The 25,600-nt window shown below is 33.8% G+C and overlaps 1 protein-coding gene across 2 annotated transcripts in view; it reads left to right on the top strand.

Annotated features, from left to right (window-relative positions):
• Positions 1-25,600, top strand: part of slmb (beta-transducin repeat containing E3 ubiquitin protein ligase slmb) — a 149,865-nt gene that overhangs the window by 84,656 nt on the left and 39,609 nt on the right. For both annotated transcript variants that reach the window (XM_089093617.1, XM_089093618.1), the window contains one exon: positions 1,554-1,647. In XM_089093617.1, coding sequence (XP_088949743.1) covers positions 1,554-1,647 — 94 coding nt within the window. The remainder of the gene's footprint in view (positions 1-1,553; positions 1,648-25,600) is intronic.

Raw genomic sequence — 25,600 nt, forward strand, 5'->3', positions numbered from 1 at the left:
AAAGTTTTTTTTTAACTGAAATTAGCCTAAGGAGCAACATTAAAACTTAAAACGAACAGAAATTATTCCGTATATGAAATGGGCTGTCCCCTCCTCAACGTCTCGCTCTTTACGCTAAAGTTAGACTCTTTCTCACAACTCTATTTTTTTTAAACAATAAGAAACTTTAGCGTAAAGAGCGAGGCGCTGAGGAGGGGACAGCCCCTTTCATATACGGAATAATTTCTGTTCGTTTTAAGTTTCAATGTCGCTCCTTACTTTCAGTTAAAAAACTTGTTTTTTTATTTAAGGTCTTTTAGGACAGTAAATATTTTCATACTCAGTCTTAACGTTTGTGAAAGGCACGACAGGTGTTGATACGACAGTCTGAAGCTGTTGGTAAGACACTGTTGGTAAGTTGGTACTGTTGGTTAGACAGTCTGAAGCAAAATAAAGTACAACAGTTACCATTCATGCTTTATCGTAAAAAACTTTCTTGTAAAACTTATTCCTGGGACTAAGTCTAAGTCTTGCTCAAGCAACCAATAGCCATAACATTGTTTGTGCGGCACTATGTATAGCCATATAAACTGTATCCAGAGGGGGAGTGGGTGAGGTTTATCTGGTTTGAACTCTCCCCCAAAATTTTCATCCGACTCCTATAAAAGTATCCAAAATACAAATAAACAAATTTGGTTGTGTTTTGTAATTTTCTTTCGGAACTTTAATAATATTTGCATCATATCTACAATATCTAGGCTACCCAAATTTCAATTCATTAAGGTTACCCATCAAAAGATATGATGTTTGATGTTACCCATCAAAATATATTAGTATAAGAAACTTAGCCGTATTTAAGAAGGGGGGGGGGAGTATCTCCCTCAAACGAAGAATGATCACGGATGGTGTTTATTTGTTTAGCTGTTTTTGTTTTGTTTTTAGGGTTGGTCTTGTGCAGCCAGTGGTCATAGCATGTCGATAGAAGGTTCATTTGAATGAAAACTGAAAGTTTCACTGCCAAGTGGCAATTTTCACCATTTTGTTGTGCTAAACAACAGTTTCACCCTAAAGAGGATCAGAATGCTATCAAGCATCTATCTTTTTAGCAAATCTAGTCTATTTAGAGCTATCGAAAGATATTTATTCAGCCTCCAAGTTTCGAAGTTCATATTCCCGCATGGTGGCGAATTCATTCCTAAACATAGAGTCTATACAAAATAAATGGTTGATATAGAGAGTAATGTGACCCATTTGATGTTTCAGTAATATATGCAAGGTAGTTGTACTTGTGTACGAACTACTAAGGAAAAATCTGTGGACTTTTATTTAAGGGGGGAGGTGGGATTCTGAAGCCTCAAGAAGCTAGATGTTCTAACTTGCAGTTAGAGTTTTATCAGATAATTATGCAAGGGAGTGTAAGATCTCTTCCTTCTGAAGTATATTTATATATATATATATATATATATATATATATATATATATATATATATATATATATATATATATATATATATATATATATATTTATACTGTACTTACCTAATTTGTATTTACCTAATTTGTGTCTTTTCCAGGGCAAAGCATTTATTTAAGCCAAAGCCAGGGACAAGTCATCCAGGTCACACATTTTATAGGAAGCTTTACCCCCAAATTATAAGGGATATCGAGGTAAGGTTCTTTGCTGTTTTCAAAAAAAAATTTTTTATGTTGAATAGGCTCATATACAAGGATGTTTTCAGAACAATCTTGAGATTAATACTCTTTTTTAAATAATATGCCTGTTTATGGCGCCTTTTTTGAATTCATGTCTGATCCTCGAAATAATTTCCCCCTCCAAAATACAATTTTGATGATCACCGAAGAGATTCACTAAAAACTATTTCTACTACTACTGCTAACAACCCAGTGTAGCACCAAGCCGCCTAAGGCCAACGTAGCTGCGCATGCTCCTCCTCCATCCCAATCTATTCAAAGCTGCCCTCTTTACACTTTCCCAGGAACTTGCCATTTCCCTTAAATCCCTCCTTACGACATCCTCCCACCCAACCGAGGACGACCTGATTTTTGTTTAGCACTACGCGGTTGGCCGAAAAGGATAATATTTGGCTGTGTTATCTTTCATTCACAGAACGTGCCTTAGCCATCTAAACCTTCGGAAAGTAAGAACATTTGTATTTATTAGTTCAACTTTTTATCATTCAGAGGTGGTTTTTGGGGGGAGGGGCAAAGTGGGCACTTGCCCCGGGCGTAGAAATTTCAGGGGAGCAAAATTTCAAATAACTAATCTAACGGTTATAATCACTTAGTAATTTCTGAAATTTACTTTTGTTGAAATAAAGTAGACGGTGCAGTTGGCAGCAAGTATAAGCAATCCAAAATTTTCATTTTTGCCATATCTTAATCACCATTCTTTGAAAATAAAAGTAAGTAGACCGAATTCAAGCAATTTTTTAAATTGAATTCCAAGCAAATAGTAAGTAGACCAAATTAAAGAATTAAAAGCAAGTACATGGGGCAAGATAATCAATTTTGCAGAGGCTAAAGTAAGAAAAGTCAGATTTAATAAATGAAAAATTTTGTTAGTGGATGAAAGTTGTTGTTAACTGAAAATTTGGCCTGAAAATTTTTGGGATATCGGGGGAGGGGCATTAGTCAGGATTTTGCCCCGGGTGCAATAGAGGCCAGAACTGCTATTGTTACCATCTAAAATATATTAAAGGTACTTCTTATGGACAATGTTTAAGTGACCCCCCTCCTTCTTCTGTGAGACATAACCATGATCAATATGCGAAGTAAAATAATTTCCCCTCTTGAACGAGGGTTTGATTAGTGCTAAACACCGCATAGAAATATGAAAACTACGCTACAATGCTTTTTTTAAAATATTCCTAGCCTAAACGAATGTACATTATGTGTAATGTGTACAGGACCGTGCCTTCTTTTTATTTTATGTATAATCGCGTATGCATGTTTTTCTGTGAGAGGGGGGTATCTACTCAAACGAGGCTATAACAGTTTTAGACATACTTACCAACTCCAAGGCCATATCCACGGTGGGATATGGCCCCCCCTCTGAAAATTTTTTCCAACTCGTCAAAACGTAAAGTGAATGCATATAAACAAATTTTCGATGATTTTGTTTTTAAGTTTTTTTGTAACCCCCCCCCCCCTCCGTGCAAAAATCCTGAATACGACCTTGAATAACACATTTTATGGATCTTGGCTATGAAAACCTGTCAGCTATGTTGCCAACACCACCTGGAAAAATGCATAAATGGTCTGGAAAAATTATTCATTTCACGCCTAAAGGTTGCTTCTGGCATTTTGACATTTCTGAGGTTGGCTAATTGCCATAAACCGTTTTTTACGCTGTTGAGTTGCCGCATGTATGAGTCTGCATGTGTGATAGATATAAATCATCCTTGTTAAAGGACTTTTTTTTCTCTCTATTGTGACACAAAATCCGTATCCAGGAGGATGGAGTTACCGGATTTGACCCCCCCCCCCGATATTTTTGTCCGACTTGTAAAAACGGAACAGAAATGCATATAAACAAATTTTTGATGCACTTTTTAAAAAGATTTTCGTATCCCTATCCCCCCCCCCAAAAAAAAATATCTTGGATACACCTTTGTTGTGGTGATTGGAAGAAAAATATCCTTGCGCTTCGAAACTGAGGTGCTACCATTTCGAACAACCGTCACAAGCAACAAACGTCATAACATCCAACCGTCAGAACCACCAACCGTCACAACATCCAAAAACAATTTATAAGTTTATATAATAGTAATAAGTATATAATAGTTGAGAAACATATTTCGGCTATATATTTGCACATCAGAAGGGTGGGGGGGTAAAGCATAGCATATATTAAATACGTAACCTAACCTAACCTAGGTACCTTTTCCCCCCTAAACCCCAAAAAACTAAAGTTTTAGAATATTTGTTGTTGTGAGGGTTGGTGGTTCTGACGGATTTTTTTGTCGATGTTATAACGGATTTTGTGGATGTTATGACGCCTTCTCCTTCGGAACTATATTTTCTGTCCATATGATGTTTTCGTTCATATTGTTTCTTGTTTTTGTCTATATTAGAATATTCTTAGTCGGAAACCATTCACGAAAACCCAAATAAATAACTACAAAAAAGAAAAGTATATTTAAAAGATTTTTTTTCAAGTTCCAGTTATTCTGTCTTGATTATCTGTTCTTGTAGTGGTAGAGTATATAAACTGCTATTTTCATACTTGCAGAGAAAACTTCCTATTTCTTTTGTTTCAAGTAAATTGGTATCAAGCGGAAACCCGTTTAGCTGTTAGTAAACCGTTCGACTTTGCCAAATTTATGCTTGTGATTAAGTTTTTTCCCTTTCTGGTGCTACAAGTCTCAACAGGTTTGGGTATCATTCGGCCACTTAATACTTTTCGCAAAATTATCTGATTGACTCATTTTCCTCAGCCAGTCATGCTTATAAAAATGTAATTTAGGTACGTCCTCAGAAAAAAGATCAGATCTGAATGCATCCGAGATAAACGCTGGAGGATTCGTGCTACCTCCCCCAATCCAATAATATCTATACCCTTGCTCTTGATTGAAAAGGTGGCTAGTGACCAAGACTGTGTAGTCAGAATTGGCACTAACTTACAGATGAAGGAGTTTGAGTCATTGCAGGGACCTGCCCAGGATTTTGCCAATTGGGTTGCCCGAGTAAACTGTCGTTAACCCGGAGTCACGTTATATTTTAGAATGGAAGAATAGAATAAATTGATACCACCTAGCGAGAGTCTGGTATCTGTTCCTTTTTCTGTCTCTGACTTTGGCACTTGTTTGATGAATGAATTTGGCAATAATCTTGACGTTATGTTTATTTACTTTTTAAACGTATTAAATATTTAAAAACTCATCTTAAAGGAAAAAGAAGGTACTCCTGTACTAAACGGACTCTTTATATAGTGCTAGTTTGGTTAATGCTAATGAAATAAAATAAAATAGGATGTATATATATAATAGTTTATAAACAAATTTGGAATATATTATTGTACATTTGGGATGGGGGGTGTTGGGTAAAGCACAGCATATATTATTACGTAAACTAACCTAACCTAGGTATCCCCCCCCTAAACCTCAAAAAACAACAGTTTAAATATCATACGCAATGAAAACCATACTATACATTGCATTACCCAATAGCGGCGTCTTGAATTAACCCATCAAAAACAGGTTCTTCGTGACTGGTTTCCATTGTAGTATATAAAAGATTCCGTTTAGTACAGGAGTACCTTAAAGAAAATAGCCTCAGGGAAATTGTTCTAAGTAGTGTATGATCGCGTGAAGAAGCTTCTTGGTAAAAAATATCTGTCTTCATGTTTCCTGAGGTTTTTTTGGGGGGAATGAAAAATTGTCTAAGAAGTCATTTTAAGGTTATTCCTACAAGCTTCTGCATTATCTTTGTTATGACCCGATTCTGAAAGTACCATTTTATCTTTTTCTGTTTCACTTATCTTTCGATTATTATCTTTGTACTGCTATGCCTTCCACTTTGGCCATTTCCTTTTAAGGAAATGGCCAAAGTGCCAAAATTGCCAAAGTTGTTCTGTTTGGTCGCTTGACCCTTATGTAGTTCATAAAAAATGGTAAAATTATTATTGACTATCAGAAAAGGTAACTGCACTGTCAATTTGTGGCCGTGATCCGCGGTCTAAGATTACCTGTTTCTGGTTGGTCACAAAACAGGAAGTTCATTTGATTTTCATACTCCGTTGATTTCTTTTGTGAATTACTAATCAACAAAACGCTAACGCTACTTTTTCAATTAATTTGCTACCGGTTTCTGCTCGTCAGACTCGTGATGATCAGCGTTGCCATACGTGGCGGTACAATTGTAACGCTTTAGGTACAATTTATAGGGCATGGTACAATGCGGTGCATTTGGAACTTTTTTGGTACAATACACATTTTCGGGTACATTATGGTTTTACTTGCTCTTTTCTGGCTCGTACATCTGTTCAAGTTTTAGCTTATCAAAAAAAAATAATTCTGTTTACCGAAATTTTTTAAATGCTGTTCCGATGGTGCACATTAATCTCTTATGGTACACTTCTAGTCGGAAAACTGGTACAGGCTATTTCAAAGTTATGACAGCGCTGGTTGTGAACTGAAGGTAAAAGTTATAACAAATACACTACTGCTTTTATGATGGACTTGATTGTTCATAAATATTTTTTTTAGTATGGATTGCAGATTTGTTTGAAATATTCTGCTATCGTAAACGAGAATGATGGCTTTAGCAATTAAAAAGAAAGTCGTTTTGGTTCTTGTGCACTTTATGGTACCCACCGCTATATATTGTACAAGGAACTACTAATGGATACCCGTCAAACGGGTATTTGCAATAGAGAAATGGAATGCAAAGCTTGGTTTTTATTTCGTTTATAATATTTAAACTGTTGTTTTGGGGGTATTAGTGTGGGGGGGGGAGGTACCTATGTTAGGTTATGTATTTAATATATGCTATGCTTTATCCCCTCCCCCCTAATGTGCAGATATATAGCCCAAATTTGTTTCTAAACTATTATATATTCATCCTATTTTATTATGTTTCATTAGCATTAACCAAACTTGACTTCTTTCGTGGGTACCATAAATTGCACAAGTACTGTCATTTTTTAAGGAATCGTATATTGGCCATCTAGTCGATATCAATCGTCAGTTGATGACAGTTTTCAATCTTAATCATGTTCAAGTACTTAAAGCGAGATTAGGTGTTGCCATATCTAGCTGACACCTCGTTGGGTCACTCTGAGGTATATGTAAAAGTGAAGTCAACATTTTCATGCTTAAACATTAGCGACTAGAAAGGATAGTGTAATTTGCTTATAAAAGAAATGTTTTATTTAGACAGCATTAGTTATTGCGTTTGTCCTTGGGAATTTTGACGACTTTGTCCTTATTTCTGTAAAGGAAACTCGGTGGTTGGATAACAAAGCGGGATCGATATTTTCTCTATCATTAACCAGTGTTTCTGGTCAGGACATCCAGCTTGCTTTATATTATAAAGATAAAAGGCTTGTCGTATATAGTGTTAAGATTTTGTCAGTATCGATATTTAGTCTTGATTTGGTAAAATGCATCCCGCAAAATCTTAGTAATACGGACTACTAAGTAATTAGATTATTCACTGTCATTAACCTTAGCAATTCGGTGTATTTTTTTTGGCCATCTTTACCATTTCTGTAATTCTGTCATTGATTTGCAATAATTGCGGCCAAAAAGAAACATGGCGACTAAAACAAAACCGTAATGTTAGAACGTAAACATATTCTTTTTAAGAAAAGGCGAGTTTCGGTACTTTTGTAGAAAGCGGTAAGCACGCGACAACTGTGTTGAGGATCAGATAGGATAAAACCCGGTACTTATACGAGACGCTGTATAAGGATAGACATTAGTAGAAAGGCCTCAGGAGGTCCCACGAGTACCAAGTGGTTTATGGTTTTCTCAGTGAGAATGAAAAAACAGGAATTTTCTCACTTGAAAAAACATGAATTTTCTCACTTTTATGGATGTTTTCTTGGATGGTTATGTGTGTTGGTCAATTTATTTGATGTTTTTCATTGATGTCAACAGCAATTCATGTCTGTTTTATGGTTTTTGTCAGTGAGAATGAAAAAAGAGGAACTTTCTCACATTTATGGATGTTAACAGCAATTTAGGTCTGTTTTATGGTTTTTGTCAGTGAGAATGAAAAAGCAGGAACTTTCTCACTTTTATGGATGGTTATGGGTGTTGGTCAATTTATTTGACGTTTTTCATGGATGTCAACAACAATTTATGTCTGTTTTATGGTTAGTTGTCAGTGAGAATGAAAAAACAGGAACTTTCTCACATTTATGGATGTTAACAGCAATTTATGTCTGTTTTATGGTTTTTGTCAGTGAGAATGGAAAAACAGGAACTTTCTCACTTTTATGGATGGTTATGGGTGTTGGTCAATTTATTTGATGTTTTTCATGGATGTCAACAACAATTTATGTATGTTTTATGGTTCGTTGTCAGTGAGAATGAAAAAACAGGAACTTTCTCACATTTATGGATGTCAACATCAATTCACTTCTGTTTTATGTCTTTAGGTTAACCTAACCTGAGAAATTGATTTACATAATCGCTTGGGGAATGTATTGATTCACGAAGGAGATTTAAGAAACAAACATGGCTTCTTTGATCTTTAGGCTAACCTAACCTGAGAAATTGATATACATAATCGCTAGGGGAATATATTGATTCACGAAGGGGGAATTAAGAAACATTATGGCTTTCTTTAATCTTAGGTCTGAGGGATAAACGTTCTTTAGGTCAGAGAGAAAAATTAATATTCTATTTTTAAATAGGGTTTCATTGATATTTACTGTCAGGAATTAGAAATGAAATCACTTGTTATCTTGGAATTATGCGGGAGGCTAAAGAGATAGAAATTCTATTTTTAAATACGGCTTCACTGAGCTTTAAGTCGGAGAGATAAATTGATATTCCAACGAAACCTTAATAGTGTAGCTAGGAACATTTATGAGATGAAGAGATTAACGTAGGAAAGGGTTTCCTAGAAATTTGAAATGTGAAAGCACAGAGATGCCAAAAACAAAAGGAACACACTGAGATTACTTTTAGGGGATTATTTGGGTGAAACGGTTTTAGACATTTTAGGGAATTATTTCGGTGAAACAGTTAGAGACATTTTAAAAGATGATTTTAGAAAAGGTTTTAGAAGAGGTTTTGAGTGTGGTCGTTATAGTAAACAAGTTCTATTTGAACAGTGTCGTGAGGTCCTCTACCCCAACCCCAAAGGGCCCCGATCGCCCTACCCCAATCCAAAGGGTTCCGATCCCCATACCCCAGTCCCGAAGGAACCTCTCGGACCCCAAAAGTTCCTCGGGCTCCCACCTGGCCCCCCAGACCCCCAAAGGCCCTCCCAGGGCCCTCGAAGATTCCCCTCCATATTTTTTAATACTTTTTTAAGGCTTTATTATATCTTTTCAGAACAAATTATTTTCTTAATGTCCATCCTAAACCCATTTTACAAGTTGAAATGGGCGAAACCGTTTTAGGCATTTTAGGGAATTATTTCGGCGAAACAGTTAGAGACATTTTAAAAGATGATTTTAGAAGATGTTTTAGAAGAGGATTTGAGGGTGAAACTCTGTGGTCGTTATAATACACAAGTTCCATTTGAACAGTGTCGTGAGGTCCCCTACCCCAATCCCAACGGCCCCCGGTCCTCCTAATGCACATCGAGCCCCCAAAGACCACCGGAACCCCATCCCCCCCATTTTTTAAAAATAATTTTTGAATTTTTTTTAACATGGTATTTTTTTATATCAACCCTTTTCCAACTTGAAGTAATTATCTTTTTCACTCACAACTATACTTTACAGCTTTTTGGATACCTCAACACCAAGAAATACTTTTCAAAGACCATTTCAGAGTAAGTTACTTTCTTAATCTTCCTCCTAGACCCATTTTGCAACTTGAAGTACTTATCTTTTTCACCCACAACTATACTTTGCAGCTTTTTGAGTGTCCCAACACCAAGAAATACTTTTCAAAGACCATTTCAGAGCAAGTTACATTCTTAATGTCCCTCCTAAACCCATTTTCCAACTTGAAGTACTTATCTTTTTCACCCACAACTATACTTTACACCTTTTGGATACCTCAACACCAAGAAAAACTTTTCAAAGACCATTTCAGAGCAAGTTACTTGCTTAATGTCCATCATAAACACATTTTCAACTTTAAGTACGGATAATTTCACCCAACTACTAAAATTTACATCTTTTTGAATTTCACAACACCAAGAAATACTTTTCAAAGACCATTTCAGAGCAAGTTACTTTCTTAATGTTCATCCTAAACCCATTTTGCAACTTGAAGTACTTATCTTTTTCACCCATAACTATACTTTACAGCTTTTTGGATGCCTCAACACCAAGAAATACTTTTCAAAGACCATTTCAGAGCAAGTTACTTTCTGAATGTCCCTATTAAACCCATTTACCAACTTGAAGTACTTATCTTTTTCACACACAACTATACTTTACAGCTTTTCGGATACCTCAACACTAAGAAATACTTCTCAAAGACCATTTCAGAGCAAGTTACTTTCTTAATGTCCCTCGTAATCCCATTTTGCAACTTGAAGTACTTATCTTTTTCACTCACAACTATACTTTACAGCTTTTTGGATACCTCAACACCAAGAAATACCTTTCAAAGACCATTTCAAAGCAAGTTACATTCTTAATGTCACTCCTAAACACATTTTGCAACTTGAAGTACTTATCTTTTTCACCCACAACTATACTTTACAGCTTTTTGGATACCTCAACACCAAGAAATACCTTTCAAAAGGCATTTCAGAGCGTTACTTTCTTAATATCCCTCCTAAACCCATTTTCCAACTTGAAGTACTTATATTTTTCATCCACAACTAAACTTTACAGCTTTTTGGATACCTCAACACCAAGAATTAACTATCATACAAGATTTCAGAGCAAGTTACTTTCTAAATATCCCTCCTAAGCCCATTTTCCAACTTAAAGTACTTATCTTTTTCACCCACACCTATACTTTAAAGCTTTTTGAATGCTCCAACAACAAGAAACACTTTTCAAAGGCATTTCAGAACAAGTTCTTTTCTTAATATGCTTCTTAAACCAATTTTACAAATTCTAAATTTGTCCATAGTAGATAGAAAAATCTATATCATAGCTGTTAATATTTTCACGAAAGATAAGCAGTTCTATTTCAATTTTAAATTTTTCTCAATTAAGTGAAGAAAAGTTCAAGTTCTCTTCTGAATTTTCTCAATGAAAAAGAAATTAGTTTTTATTCAATTCTATTTATTTCACAAAGACATAAAGAAATTTAAAGTTCAATTTTAATTTTTCGGTGGAAGATAGAAAAAGTAATACCATACTTATGAATATTTTCACGGAAGATAAAAAGTTCTAGTTCAATTTAAATTTTCTCAACGAAGTCAAGTAAAGTTCAAGTTCTCTTCTGAACTTTCTCAATGAATAAGAAATTAGTCATTGATCATTTCTATTTTTACAAATAATATAAAAATTTTCCACATTAGTTCAGATCTGTGTCGAAGAGATGAAAAATTTAAAATACGATTCGAAATTTTTCACAGAAGATAAAAAAGTTAAAGTTCTCTTCGGAATTTTACCAAAGAACACAATTGAATTCTAATTTCTCCAGAGAAAACAAAAATCTTCCACTTCAATTCTTTATTTCACAAGGACACAAAGAAATTTAAAGTTCAATTCTAAATTTTTCGGTGGAAGATAGAAAAAGTAATACCATACTTGTGAATATTTTCACGGAAGATAAAAATTTCTACTTAAATTTAAAATTTTCTCAACGAAGTGAAGAAAAGTTCAACTTCTCTTCTGAACTTTACCAAAGAACCCACTTCAATTCTAATTTCTCCAGAGAAAATAAAAATTTTCCACTTCAGTTCTTTATTTCACAAAGACATAAAGAAATTTAAAGTTCAATTCTAATTTTTCGGTGGAAGATAGAAAAAGTAATACCATACTTGTGAATATTTTAATGGAAGATAAAAAGTTCTAGTTCACTTTTAAATTTTCTCAACGAAGTGAAGAATAGTTCAAGTTCTCTTCTGAACTTTACCAAAGAACACACTTCAATTCTAATTTCTCCAGAGAAAACTAAAATCTTCCACTTCAGTTCATTATTTCACAAAGACATAAAGAAATTTAAAGTTCAATTCTAATTTTTCGGTGGAAGATGGAAAAAGTAATACCATACTTGTAAATATTTTCACGGAAGATACAAAGTTCTAGTTCAATTTAAAATTTTTTCAACGAAGTCAAGGAAAGTTCAAGTTCTCTTCTGAATTTTCTCATTGAAAAAGAAATTAGTCATTGATCATTTCTATTTTTCCAAATAATATAAAAATTTTCCACTTTAGTTCAGATCTGTCTCGAAGAGATGAAAAATCTAAAATACTGTTCCAAATTTTTTCAACGAAGCGAAGAAAAGTTCAAGTTCTCTTCTGAATTTTACCAAAGAACACACTTCAATTCTAATTTCTCCAGAGAAAATAAAAATCTTCTACTTCAGTTCTTTATTTCACAAAGACAGAAAGAAATGTAAAGTTCAATTCTAAATTTTTCGGTGGAAGATAGAAAAAGTAATACCATACTTGTGAATATTTTTCGGTAGAGAAAATAAAAATCTTCCACTTCAGTTCTTTATTTCACAAAAGACATAAAGAAATTTAAAGTTCAATTCTAAATTTTTCGGTGGAAGATAGAAAAAGTAATATCATACTTGTGAATATTTTCCCGGAAGATAAAAAGTTCTAGTTCAATTTAAAATTTTCTCAACTAAGTGAAGAAAAGTTCAAGTTCTCTTCTGAATTTTACCAAAGAACACACTTCAATTCTAATTTCTCCAGAGAAAAAAAAAATCTTCCACTCCAGTTTTTAGTTCCCCAAAGAAATAAAGAAATTTAAAGTTCTATTCTAAATTTTTAGATGGAAGATAGAAAAAGTAATACTATGACTTTGATTATTTTCCATGAAGATCAAAAGTTTCACTTTATTTAAAATTTTTCTTAAATTCAGTTCTGATTTTTCTCAGAGAGATGAAAAATTTAAAGTTCTGTTCCAAATTTTTTATTGAAGATAGAAAAAGTTATATATTGATTGTGAATATTCAACATGAAGATAAGGAGCTCCACATTAATTCTGAGTTTTCTCGAAGAAGTGCAAATTGTTCAAGTTCTCTTCTGAATTTTCTTAAAGAAGAGAAAAAAGTTAACTCAATTCTGAATTTTACCAATGAAAATGAAAAAACCTACCACTTCAGTTCTTAATTTCTCAAAGACATAAAAAATTTAAAGTTCAGTTCTAAATTTTTCTGTAGAAGATAGGAAAAGTTATACTATGATTGTGTTTATTTTCCAGTGAAGAAAAAAAGTTTCACTTTAATTCTAATTTTCTTAAGTTCACTTCCGATTTTTTGCAAAGAGATGAAAAATTTAAAGTTCTGTTCCAAATTTTTCATAGAAGATAGAAAAATTTATATATTGATTTGAATATTCGACATGAAGATAAGGAGCATCACTTTAATTCTGAGTTTTCTCGAAGAAGTGGAAAATGTTTAAAGTTCTCTTCTGAATTTTTTTAAAGAATTAAAAAAAAGTTAGCTCAATTCTTAATTTTACCAATGGAAGTGAAAAAAGCTTCCATTTCAGTTCTTAATTCCTCAAAGACATAAAAAAATCAAAGTTCTCTCCTAATTTTTCCAATAAAATAAAAAGGCTCCACTTCAGTTCTGGTTTTTTTCTCAAAGAGATGAAAAATTTAAAGTTCTGTTTTAATTTTAAATTAAATTTTGGCTCCTTTGTCTTATGGATTTACCCATCAAATTTTTAAATTAGAAAATGAGTGACTCGTTCTATTATTAAAGACAATCGTTCAAACTCCTTCATCTAACCTCCAAAACAATAGGTTAGGTTAAGTATAAATAAATATTAATAAATAAATAGAAACATTTCTACTTTTTATCTTCTGTGAAAAATTTGGAACAGTATTTTAAATTTGTCATCTCTTCGAAACAGATCTGAACTAAAGTGGAAAATATTATATTATTTGGAAAAATAGAAATGATCAATGACTAATTTCTTATTCATTGAGAAAATTCAGAAGAGAACTTGAACTTTCCTTGACTTCGTTGAGAAAATTTTAAATTGAACTAGAACATTTTATCTTCCGTGAAAATATTCACAAGTATGGTATTACTTTTTCTATCTTCCACCGAAAAATTAGAATTGAACTTTAAATTTCTTTATGTATTTGTGAAATAAATAGAATTGAATAAAAACTAATTTCTTTTTCATTGAGAAAATTCAGAAGAAAACTTGAACTTTTCTTCACTTCATTGAGAAAATTTAAAATTTAAATAGAACTGCCTATCTTTCGTGAAAATATTCACAGCTATTTTATAGATTTTTCTATCTACTATGGAAAAATTTAGAATTTGTAAAATTGGTTTAAGAAGCATATTAAGAAAAGAACTTGTTCTGAAATGCCTTTGAAAAGTATTTCTTGGTGTTGGAGCATTCAAAAAGCTGTAAAGTATAGATGTGGCTGAAAAAGATAAGTACTTCAAGTTGGAAAATGGGTTTAGGAGGAGCATTAAGAAAGTAACTTGCTCTGATATGGTCTTTGAAAAGTATTTCTTGGTATTGAGGTATCCAAAAAGCTGTAAAGTATAGTTGTGGGTGAAAAAGATATGTACTTTAAGTTGCAAAATGGGTTTAGGAGGGACACTAAGAAAGTAACTTGCTCTGAAATGGTCTTTGAAAGGTATTTCTTGGTGTTGAGGTATCCAAAAAGCTGTAAAGTATAGTTTTGAGTGAAAAAGATAAGTTCTTCAAGTTGGAAAATGGGTTTAGGAGGAACATTAAGAAAGTAACTTGCTCTGAAATGGTCTTTGAAAGGTATTTCTTGGTGTTGAGGTATCCAAAAAGCTGTAAAGCATAGTTGTGAGTGAAAAAGATAAGTTCTTCAAGTTGGTAAATGGGTTTAATAGGGACATTCAGAAAGTAACTTGCTCTGAAATGGTCTTTGAAAAGTATTTCTTGGTGTTGAGGTATCCAAAAAGATGTAAAGTATAGTTGTGGGTGAAAAATATAAGTACTTCAAGTTGCAAAATGGGTTTAGGATGATCATTAAGAAAGTAACTTGCTCTGAAATGGTCTTTGAAAAGTATTTCTTGGTATTGGGATATTCAAAAAGCTGTAAAGTATAGTTGTGGGGCAAAAAGATAAGTACTTCAAGTTGCAAATGGGTTTAGGAGGGACATTAAGAAAGTAACTTGCTCTGAAATGGTCTTTGAAAAGGATTTCTTGTTGTTGAGGTATCCAAAAGCTGTATAGTATAGTTGTGGGGGAAAAAGATAAGTACATCAAATTGGAAAATGGGTTTAGGAGGGACATTAAGAATGTAACTTGCTCTGAAATGGTCTTTGAAAAGTATTTCTTGGTGTTGGGACATTCAAAAAGCTGTAAAGTATAGTTGTGGGTGAAAAAGATAAGTACCTCAAGTTGCAAAATGGGTCTAGGAGGAACATTAAGAAAGTAAATTGCTCTGAAATGGTCTTTGAAAAGTATTTCTTGGTGTTGAGGTATCCAAAAAGCTGTAAAGTATAGTTGTGAGTGAAAAAGATAAGTACTTCAAGTTGGAAAAGGTTTTATATAAAAAAATACCATGTTAAAAAAATTCAAAAATTATTTTAAAAAAATGGGGGGGATGGGGTTCCGGTGGTCTTTGGGGGCTCTATGTGCATTAGGGGGACCGGGGGCCGTTGGGATTGGGGTAGGGGACCTCACGACACTGTTCAAATGAAACTTGTGTATTATAACGACCACAGAGTTTCACCCTCAAATCCTCTTCTAAAACATCTTCTAAAATCATCTTTTAAAATGTCTCTAACTGTTTCGCCGAAATAATTCCCTAAAATGCCTAAAACGGTTTCGCCCATTTCAACTTGTAAAATGGGTTTTAGGATGGATATTAAGAAAATAACTTGTTCTGAAAAGATATAATAAAGCCTTAAAAAAAAGTATTAAAAAATATGGAGGGGACTCTTTGAGGGCCCTGGGAGGGCCTTTGGGGGTCTGGGGGGCCGGGTGGGAGCCCGGTGGACCTTTGGGGACCGTGGGCTTCCTTCGGGATTGGGGTATGGGGATCGGAGCCCTTTGGATTGGGGTAGGGCGATCGGGGCCCTTTGGGGTTGGAGTAGAGGACCTCACGACACTGTTCAATTAGAACTTGTTTACTATAACGACCACACTCAAAACCTCTTCTAAAACCTTTTCTAAAATCATCTTTTAAAATGTCTAACTGTTTCGCCGAAATAATTCCCTAAAATGTCTAAAACCGTTTCACCCAAATAATCCCCTAAAAGTAATCTCAGCGTGTGCCTTTTGTTTTTGGCATCTCTGTGCTTTCACTTTTCAAATTTCTAGGAAACCCTTTCCTACGTTAATCTCTTCATCTCATAAATGTTCCTAGCTACACTATTAAGGTTTCGTTAGAATATCAATTTATCTCTCCGACTTAAAGCTCAGTGAAGCCGTATTTAAAAATAGAATTTCTATCTCTTTAGCCTCCCGCATAATTCCAAGATAACAAGTGATGTCATTTCTAACTCCTGACAGTAAAGATCAATGAATCCCTATTTAAAAATAGAATATTAATTTTTCTCTCCGACCTAAAGAACGTTTATCCCTCAGACCTAAGATTAAAGAAAGCCATAATGTTTCTTAATTCCCCCTTCGTGAATCAATATATTCCCCTAGCGATTATGTAAATCAATTTCTCAGGTTAGGTTAGCCTAAAGATCAAAGAAGCCATGTTTGTTTCTTACTTCCCCTTCGTGAATCAATAATTCCCCCGCCGATTATGTAAATCAATTTCTCAGGTTAGGTTCGCCTAAAGACATAAAACAGACATAAATTGCTGTTGACATCCATAAATGTGAGAAAATTCCTGTTTTTTCATTCTCACTGACAACGAACCATAAAACATACATAAATTGTTGTTGACATCCATGAAAAACATCAAATAAATTGACCAAAACCCATAACCATCCATAAAAGTGAGAAAGTTCCTGTTTTTTCATTCTCACTGAGAAAAACCATAAAACAGACATGAATTGCTGTTGACATCCATAAATGTGAGAAAGTTCCTGTTTTTTCATTCTCACTGACAACGAACCATAAAACATACATAAATTGTTGTTGACATCCATGAAAAACATCAAATAAATTGACCAACACCCATAACCATCCATAAAAGTGAGAAAGTTCCTGTTTTTCCATTCTCCTTGACAAAAACCAAAAAACAGACATAAATTGCTGTTAACATCCATAAATGTGAGAAAGTTCCTGTTTTTTCATTCTCACTGACAAAAACCATAAAACAGACATGAATTGCTGTTGACCTCAATGAAAAACATCAAATAAATTGACCAACACACATAACCATCCAAGGAAACATCCATAAATGTGAGAAAATTCATGTTTTTTCAAGTGAGAAAATTCCTGTTTTTTCATTCTCACTGAGAAAACCATAAACCACGTGGTACTCGTGGGACCTCCTGAGGCCTTTCTACTGACATTACAAAGGGGCTCTCACTCCGGGAACTATATTTAAACTTTATTTTTTTGGGGTTTAGGGGGATTAAAAGGTACCTAAGTTGGGTTGATTAGGTTGGGCTACGTGTTTAATATATGCTATGCTTTAACCCCTCCCTCCCCCCTAATGTACAAATATATAGACCAAAATTTGTTTCTGAACTATTATATTTTTATTCTATCTTGTTTTATTTCATTAGCGTTAACGAAACTTCACTTTTCGCGAGCTTCCGCTTTCTACAAAAGAGCCCGAGTTTCTTATTATTGTTTGCTCTAAACACGTAAAATTGTGTTTCAAGTGTTCTACAATTTCTGGTAATGGTTACTAAATGGGGAGCTTATCCTGACTAATCGGCTAGTAACACTGAACCCGTCTTAGTTGAATGAATCGAACTACAAATTATAAGGATCGCCATGTACAATTTCTATAGAATTATTTTAAATTCTCCCTTTGAATTTCTCTCCTACCACTGCGCACGAATTGAGATTACATATTCTTCCTTTTAAGATTTTCGTCAATTTTGTTGCGAGAAAGCAATTTGTAATTCGGCTCATTGCGACTTGAAGCCTTGACGTGGGCTAATAGAAATCTGATTTGTCAGAAAGTTCAATGAAAATGGAATAAAATACGATTATACTTCTTCTAAACCACTATTTAGTAATCCTTTCGTTGCGTGTTTTACAGGTCTATGAGCCTTTGGGGGATTAGCACAATATATCCATTGTATGATTATTTAATTATGAATAAATCTTATCTTAAACTGTGATTTTGGATAGTATTCTTTGTAGAATAGTAATTATTATTAGTATGATTTGTATTGTCTCTAGTAATATATAAAACCCAATTATACTTTATGGAAACTACGATTTAGTTAATTATACCTTTATTATAGAATTATTTGTTGAATATTAAATTTTAGTTGGAAAATAAATTACTATTATTTATGCAAAATATCTTTAAATACAAGGGCAAGCGGATATTTAATTTTTTTTAAGCTCTGTGTTAAGTGAACAAAGACATTCTATTTGTTAATTTCGTAGTGTAAAAGTTTCCTAGCGACAAATCAATGTAGCGCTGACAAAAATATAACCACAGTTGGTTTTATGTATAGTCCCTTTATTTTCTCACATTCTTAAAACCGCTGAGTGTTGGTCAAATATTGAGAATTTCGCGCATTTTAGTCTCTATTCAAATATTTCTCTTACGAAGTACATCCCTACAGAATCGAAACGCGTAACCTCACACTAAATTGAATTTATTTGAAAGGTCTGATATTGAACGGCTGTGGATTCTTCGGACTAAGGGGTCGGCGCCGTTTCTGTTTTTTGGCTAAAACATAAACAGTAAAAAAGGATAATTAAAGAACAGAACATAAACGTTAAAAAAAACATTTCTGTTTTTCTGTTTTTTACGACTGTTTTTACTTACAAAATAGTCGTCTTAATAAATATTTCCATTTTTTAAATCTCTTTAGTTTATGAAACTGCGCTGAATATTTGGTGGCCGGTGTTAATCCCCCCTCCTCCGCCGCGGAAAATATCCCCTGGGGAAAATACCCCCCCCCCCGCGACTGGTTGGTCTCTCCCTTATAACTAATTTCGTATTTATCTGATAGCTTAATGAGAGCTGGGATGTTTTGGTATTAAAATGCACCCTTTAAGACATCTCCCTCCCTCCCTAACTACAAAACAATCAGAGAACCCCATTGTAGAAGTTTAAGTATCTTCTTAAGTTCTGTAATTTGTCCATTGCTTACAGATAGGTATTGGGAAACATACGGACATTTTTCGCGGGAGATTTTTCTGCAGGTAGGGTTGTCTGGGAGAGTTTTCAGTGGGGAGTAAATTTTCGGAATAATTTCCTTTCAGCGAGGATGTACTTTATCGAGGGTATTTTCCGTTGGTGGGGCGGGGTTAAACACCTAAAACCGAATATCTAATCATATGGATTAATGAAAAAGATTATACATGGGCTAAAGCAAGACCCGACCTAAAAATGTTTTTACTAAGAACATTCGAAGTTGAAATGCCTTTGCTGTCACTCGAGCACTGCTTTCGCGAAAAGTACCCATCAACACTAAATGTACTTCCACCAGATGCTGAAGTTGCAGGCACTGAGAGATGTATGCAAGCAATTTAACTAAAAACGAGCAAAAATTAACATGAGTAGGGCTGACAACCCCCATGTCTTCTCAAGTCCAGTACTGAAAAAAGACCATGGATTGCCAGTTTAATATATATATACCGATATTTATTCCCTTAAGTTTTAATATTTTTTTATTTATTAAAGTAAAAAAAGTGAAAACATTTTTAATTTATTTTGTTTTCAGTAAAGTGCAAATTACGTTCCGGACTTGAGAAGCCAATATTTGTTAATTTTTGGTCGTTTTGAGTTTGACTTGGTTATTTATTGTAATTTCAATCGTTTTGAAATTCATTTATTTATTGGTGTGATTTGTGGTAGTTTTAGGCTTGGAAGGTTATTTGACTTTATTTCTGCTCATTTTTGGCATAGTGAAGCTCTTAACTTTTCTTTGAAAACTTGTCTTGTGGAAAAAGTTTATAAATTAATTTATTTTCGTTTTTTATTGACATAGTCTTGTTCAGGGAAATAATATTTTATATTTCTTTTTTTCCCATAAGATTCCATTATTTGGCTGTTTATTTCTATGTTGGAGAAACTTTTTCAACAGTTTTAATCCTGACAAATAGTATTTTTTAATTTATGTTTATACCTCTTCAGGTTGATCTGAAAAGCCAAACTTAATATCATTCCCCCAAAAAATTCTTTCTATGCTCTTTGCCAACCTGGATACACTTACATTCTTTTGATTTTTTTTATTGTAAGAGCAGAAGTAGTAATAGTACTATTACTACTATTGCTATTACTGGGCGTATTAATTTGAAAGTTTCAAATTAATACCCCCAGTCGTTCTTGATATATTGCTAAGGTTTCTTATTGACAACACAATGCCTTTTGGTTTAGTTTTAAAGCAACATTTAGTTTTAAAGCATAATGGGCCAATTGTATAATTGCGGGGGTGTAAGTACTTAATATCCCTAGAGACATAACTGCTGGACTGTTCTACTATGCTGAACAAAATGGTTGTCTCAAAATTTTAGTAGATGTGTTTGGAAAATGAATGGGCTTGGGGGGAGCGCTAATTGCCCTCCAATCTCTTTTTACTCTTAAAAATGGCACTAGAACTTTTAATCTCGAGTCAAATTAACTCCTTTAAAAGTTTCAGGGATATTTCTAGCTATTTTAGAGCGGCGCTGTCTATGATATTGCTTATATGCCCTTTTGAAAACATGCTTGCATATAGTTTTTTCGTTTAATTGAAAATCCTCCTAAACGTTCCCTAAAAGTTTCACCTTAGTAACCTTAGCGTCATTAGTTACAGTAACTGTAATGATAGTAGGCCTATTAATAGTATATGTATTGCCTTTTGGTGATTTAAGTATCATTCTCATCAAGTCCTCAAGGTTTTGACTTATTACAATTAGTTGTTGCTATGATATTGCTGATCTATCCTTTTGACTACCTGTATATTTATATACTTTTGTGATTTTTATCTTAATGCTCATAGCCTTACTAATAGTTGCAATAGAGGTAGTAGTAAGTGTAGCAACGGTAGTAGCATGCACATATTGCCTTATGGTCAATTGATCTTCCCCTTTCAGCATTTTTTGAAAGCTCCAGCTTAATACTCAATTCCATTCTTGAGACACGATCTTTTGACAGTGTGCATGCACATAGTGTCTTTTGACTTAGTTCAGGTTTCCCTTCCACATTTTAAATGTAGTACTGTGGTTGTAGTAGTATTAGAGGAAGTAGTAGTAGTCGTGGTAGTTGTAGTAGTAGTAGTAGCGTACAAATATTACCTTTTTGGTCAATTGATCATCTCCCTTATCATTTCCTGAAAGCTCCAAATTAATATACTCATTCCTGAGTTACGCCCGTTTGACAGCCCATATGCATATAACGTGTTTTGATTTAGTTCAACACTCCCTTCAACCCTCTATGAAAGGCTCACCTGAATGCCCTTTGTCTTTTTAGAAAGTAAAGGTTACACATGCTTAATTTTCAAAATAACATATACTATATGTAAACAGTGAACGAATTGCCTAACTTACAGCCCTGGTTCTGGGGACTGTGAGGGGGTTGACGTCCCCAAGGGCATAATTACAGGGTTTTTTAATAATGCTGAAGAAAGTAGACGTCCCAAGATTTTGATTGGATTTTTGTTTTTGAAAGTGATGGTCGTTGGAGGGGGGGGGGGGGCTGGTTGCACTTAATTTTCTTTTGACTCTTAAAAATATCACCATAACTTCCAATTTCCAATCAAATGAGCCTTATCCAAAGTTTATATGACCACCCATTCCATTAGAACCTTATTTGCCTTCGGGGTATAACTTACAACCCTTGCCCTGGGTTCTTAGGGGCTGTTTTAACCCCGAAGGTCTTTTTATATGATCTCCGGACTATTTTGAATAAAATGGGTATCTCAAAATTTATATCGGATGCATTTGGAGAAAAGAAGATGTGGGGTGGGAGTAGTTGCCCTTTTATCACTTTTGAATTTTAAAAAACACTAGGACTTCGGGTTTTTAATTGAGTGAGCCAGATCCGAAGTTTATACGGCCACTCTTTCTATAAAAACGTTAATGTTAATAATGGGCAAATAAAACAATTTGTAGCCCGTGTCCCGAGGGCTGTGGGGAGGGGGGGTGTCATCTCTAGAGACATAATTACTAATCCTTCAAATATACATAACAAACTGGCTATCTCAAAATTTTGATTGGATGTGTTTGGGGAAATGATGGACAAGGGGGGGGGGGCTGCTTGTCCTCCAATGACTTTTGACTATTAAAAAGGGCACTAGAACTTTCAATTACCAATGCAATGAGCCCCCTCCGATGTTTATGCGACCACTCTTTCCATTAAAAACCTTATATGCCCCGGGGAATAACTTCAACCTTTGCCCTGAAGGCTCTGAGGGTTTTAATCTTCAAAGAAATATTTACTGGACATTTCAACTGCGCTGAACAAAATAGTTATGTCTAAATTTTGATTGGATCTATATGGGAAATTATGGGCGTGGGGCGGGGGCTGGTTGCCCTCCAATCACTTTCGAATATTAAAAAGGAATTGCAATGTCCTTGCTATATATAATAATATAGAACTTGCAGTTTCCAATCGATTGAGGCTCTTCCGAAGTTTCTACGACAACTCCTTCTATACAAGGTACCCTGGTCTAAAAAAAAAAGAAAAAAAAGAAAAAAAAATGTGCCCACATCGCTTTTTATTGAGGCAGCGTAATTGCGCTGCCTGTGATATTTGGATTATTTTTGAACAAATGGCTATCTGAAATTTCATCAGATGTATTTCGGGAAAATACTACGTATAAGCCATCCGATCACTTTGACTCTTAAAAAGGGCACTAGAACTTCCGATTACCAATCCAATGAGCCCCCTCCAAGGTTTATACAACCACCTTTTCCATAGAACCTTATATGCCCCCTGGGCATAACTTACAAGCCTTGCCCTGAGGGCTGTGGCGGGGGGGGGGGGTTGTCCTCCGCAAAGATATAATTTCCGTATCTTTCAACTACGCTGAACAAAATGGCTATTTTGATTAGATGTGTTTTAGGAAATGATGGGAGTTGAGGGAGGGGGGCTGGTTGCCCTCCAATCACTTCTGACTATTAAAAAGGGCATCAGCTCTTTCAATTTAAAATCGAATGAGCCACTTTCGAAGTTTCTACGACAACCCCTTCTATGCGAAGTGCCTGGTTTAAAAAACAAAAAATAAATAAATATTACATTGTGCCCGCATCGCTCTTTACTTTGGCAGTGCTATTGCGCTGCCTATGATAAATTGTGTTTTCGATTCCTTTAAAATAAATGATCTAATAAAATGTTCTTTGTAATCATATTGTCTACCTCCAAATTTATGAACCATGCATCTGGAGTGACATGAGATTTAGCACAAGTGAAAGATCGCAACCTCGGCCGTGAAGTACTCCTAGTTTCATGTAAATCTATAATATATGACTTCACTGATCACCTTTTTTCTTCACTGATAACCATATTTGACCAATTTTCAATCTAAACTTACGAAAAGGTAAAAAAAAAAAATTCTTACGGTGGTTTAATACCGCAGATACGGGGCTTATTCTGGTCATATAAAAAAAAAACCGTATGTGTGTGGCCCTTCGAGTATTTAGATTCAATTTAATCATATCTTCTTGAATTAATCATATTTAATCGTAACTTCTTGTGAAGTAAGGGGAGTAAAATAAGACGTAACGGAAAATGCAGCTGCGTCACATTGGGGTTACATAACACCCTCCCCCGCTCACGTACACAATCTTTTGCTTCAAAGTGCATTTTTTGTCCAAGTAGATTAATCACGAAATATGGGAACTTTGAGGAAAGTCGGCATTTGCTGATTCGCCATTCAATTTCTGTATCGCTTTTATAAATATTTTTATCCGTTATTAATTAAAAAAAACTTTCCAAAAAATAAGTTTTTCAAAGAAAAGTATAGGCTATTTTAAACTTAAGCTCAGAATATACAAATATCTTTTAAAATTCAAACACAAAACGACCAGAAATTACCATTAAAGAATAGATGAAACCCAAAACGAACAGAAATTAAATGAACAATCATAGCAAAAACATACAATAAGTAACGCTATAAATGAATAAATAGATCTTAAAGCGAGTAATGCTTAGATTTAATATGAATATCAAGCTTAAAACGAAAAAAAAAAAATCCTATTGAAGTATAAATGAAACTTAAAACGAACAGAAGTTAAATAAACAATCAATGCAAACAAACATACAATAGATATTAATGTAAATTAAAAAATAAATCTTAAAACGAGTGTAACTTAAATTGAATATGCAAATCAAGCTTGAAACGAACAAAAATCACCACAGACAAGAGTTTGAGTATGACCTTCTCTCACGGTAAAAGTCTAAAACCTACTGCGTCAGTGGCATTCTATTGAAAACTAACTTTATAACAAATGTTTTCTTTTGTACCTAATATTGAAAATAAACATTAAAATTATAGTAACATTTTGAACTGATGAGCTTTCAGCAATTAATATCATTATATATCAAATATTCAGTTTAATTTATTACCTCTTTTTAAAGTTGTTAAAGACGAATATAGTTTCCCTATAAACACTTGTTTGGAACTGCCTCCTTTCCTAACTGTAAATAAAAACCAAAAGCCTTCTGCGTCGTTGGCGCTTAACTGAAAACTGATTATATTACAAATACTTTCTTTTCCAGTTCTTACAGTATTGAAAATAAAATACAATTACAGTGAAATAAATTCTTAAACTGATGTATCTTTCAACAATTAGTATCATTATACATCAAATATTCAATTTGGTGTTGTTTATAGTTTCCAAGGCTGTTCAAGACGCATATAGTTTTCAGTAAAGCGCCAATGACGCAGTAGGTTTTAGACTTTTACAGTGAGAGAAGGAGGTCATACCCAAACTCTTGTTTGTGATGGTTTTTGTTCGTTTCAAGCTTGATTTGCATATTCAATTTAAGCTTCACTCGTTTTAAGTTTTAATTTATTAATTTGCATTAATATCTATTGCATGTTTGTTTGCATGGATTGTTTATTTAATTTTTATTCGTTTTTAGTTTAATTTATATTTAAATAGGAAAATATTTTTTTCGTTTTAAGCTTGATATTCATATTCAATCTAAGCAATACTCACTTGAAGATCTATTTATTAATTTATATTATTACTTGTTGTATGTTTTTGCTATGATTGTTAATTTAATATCTGTTCGTTTTGAGTTTGAAATTTAAAAGGTATTTGTACCTGCTGAGCTTAAGTTTAAAATGGCCTATACTTTTCTTTGAAAAACTTATTTTTAAGAGAGTTTTTTTAATAATTTTTTTTTTCGTTTTTGATTGCAAAAAAATTGAAGTTTTTAAAAATTCCTTATTTCAAAATCAAACTTAAAAAAAAAATCAAATATTCATCAAAGTAACAAAACTGATATCAAAGTAACAATATCAAAGTGAAAAAATGGGTTTGTTTCAACCTCGGGGTTTTTATTATCTGATGTTTGAGCTATTTTTAACAAAATTTCTATCTCAAAATTTTTATCGGATGGGTTTTGGGAAAAAGGGCGTGGGGAGACTAGATTTAGCTTCGGTCTCTTTTGACTCTTTAAAAGTGAACTAGAACTTTTTACTTTCAATCAAATGAGCCCTCTCTGAAATTTATTCGAGTATCACTTCTATAAGAACCATATATATCCCAAGGGTATAACGTGCAACGTCTGTACCTGGGTCCTGAGGGTTTATGTAAACCCTCGAGTTTAAGTATATTACTTTTGAACTATTTT

This window comes from Artemia sp. Qi Xiang Cuo, chromosome 8, assembly GCF_049724085.1.
Source record: "Artemia sp. Qi Xiang Cuo chromosome 8, ASM4972408v1, whole genome shotgun sequence".
NCBI lineage: Eukaryota > Metazoa > Arthropoda > Branchiopoda > Anostraca > Artemiidae > Artemia > Artemia sp. Qi Xiang Cuo.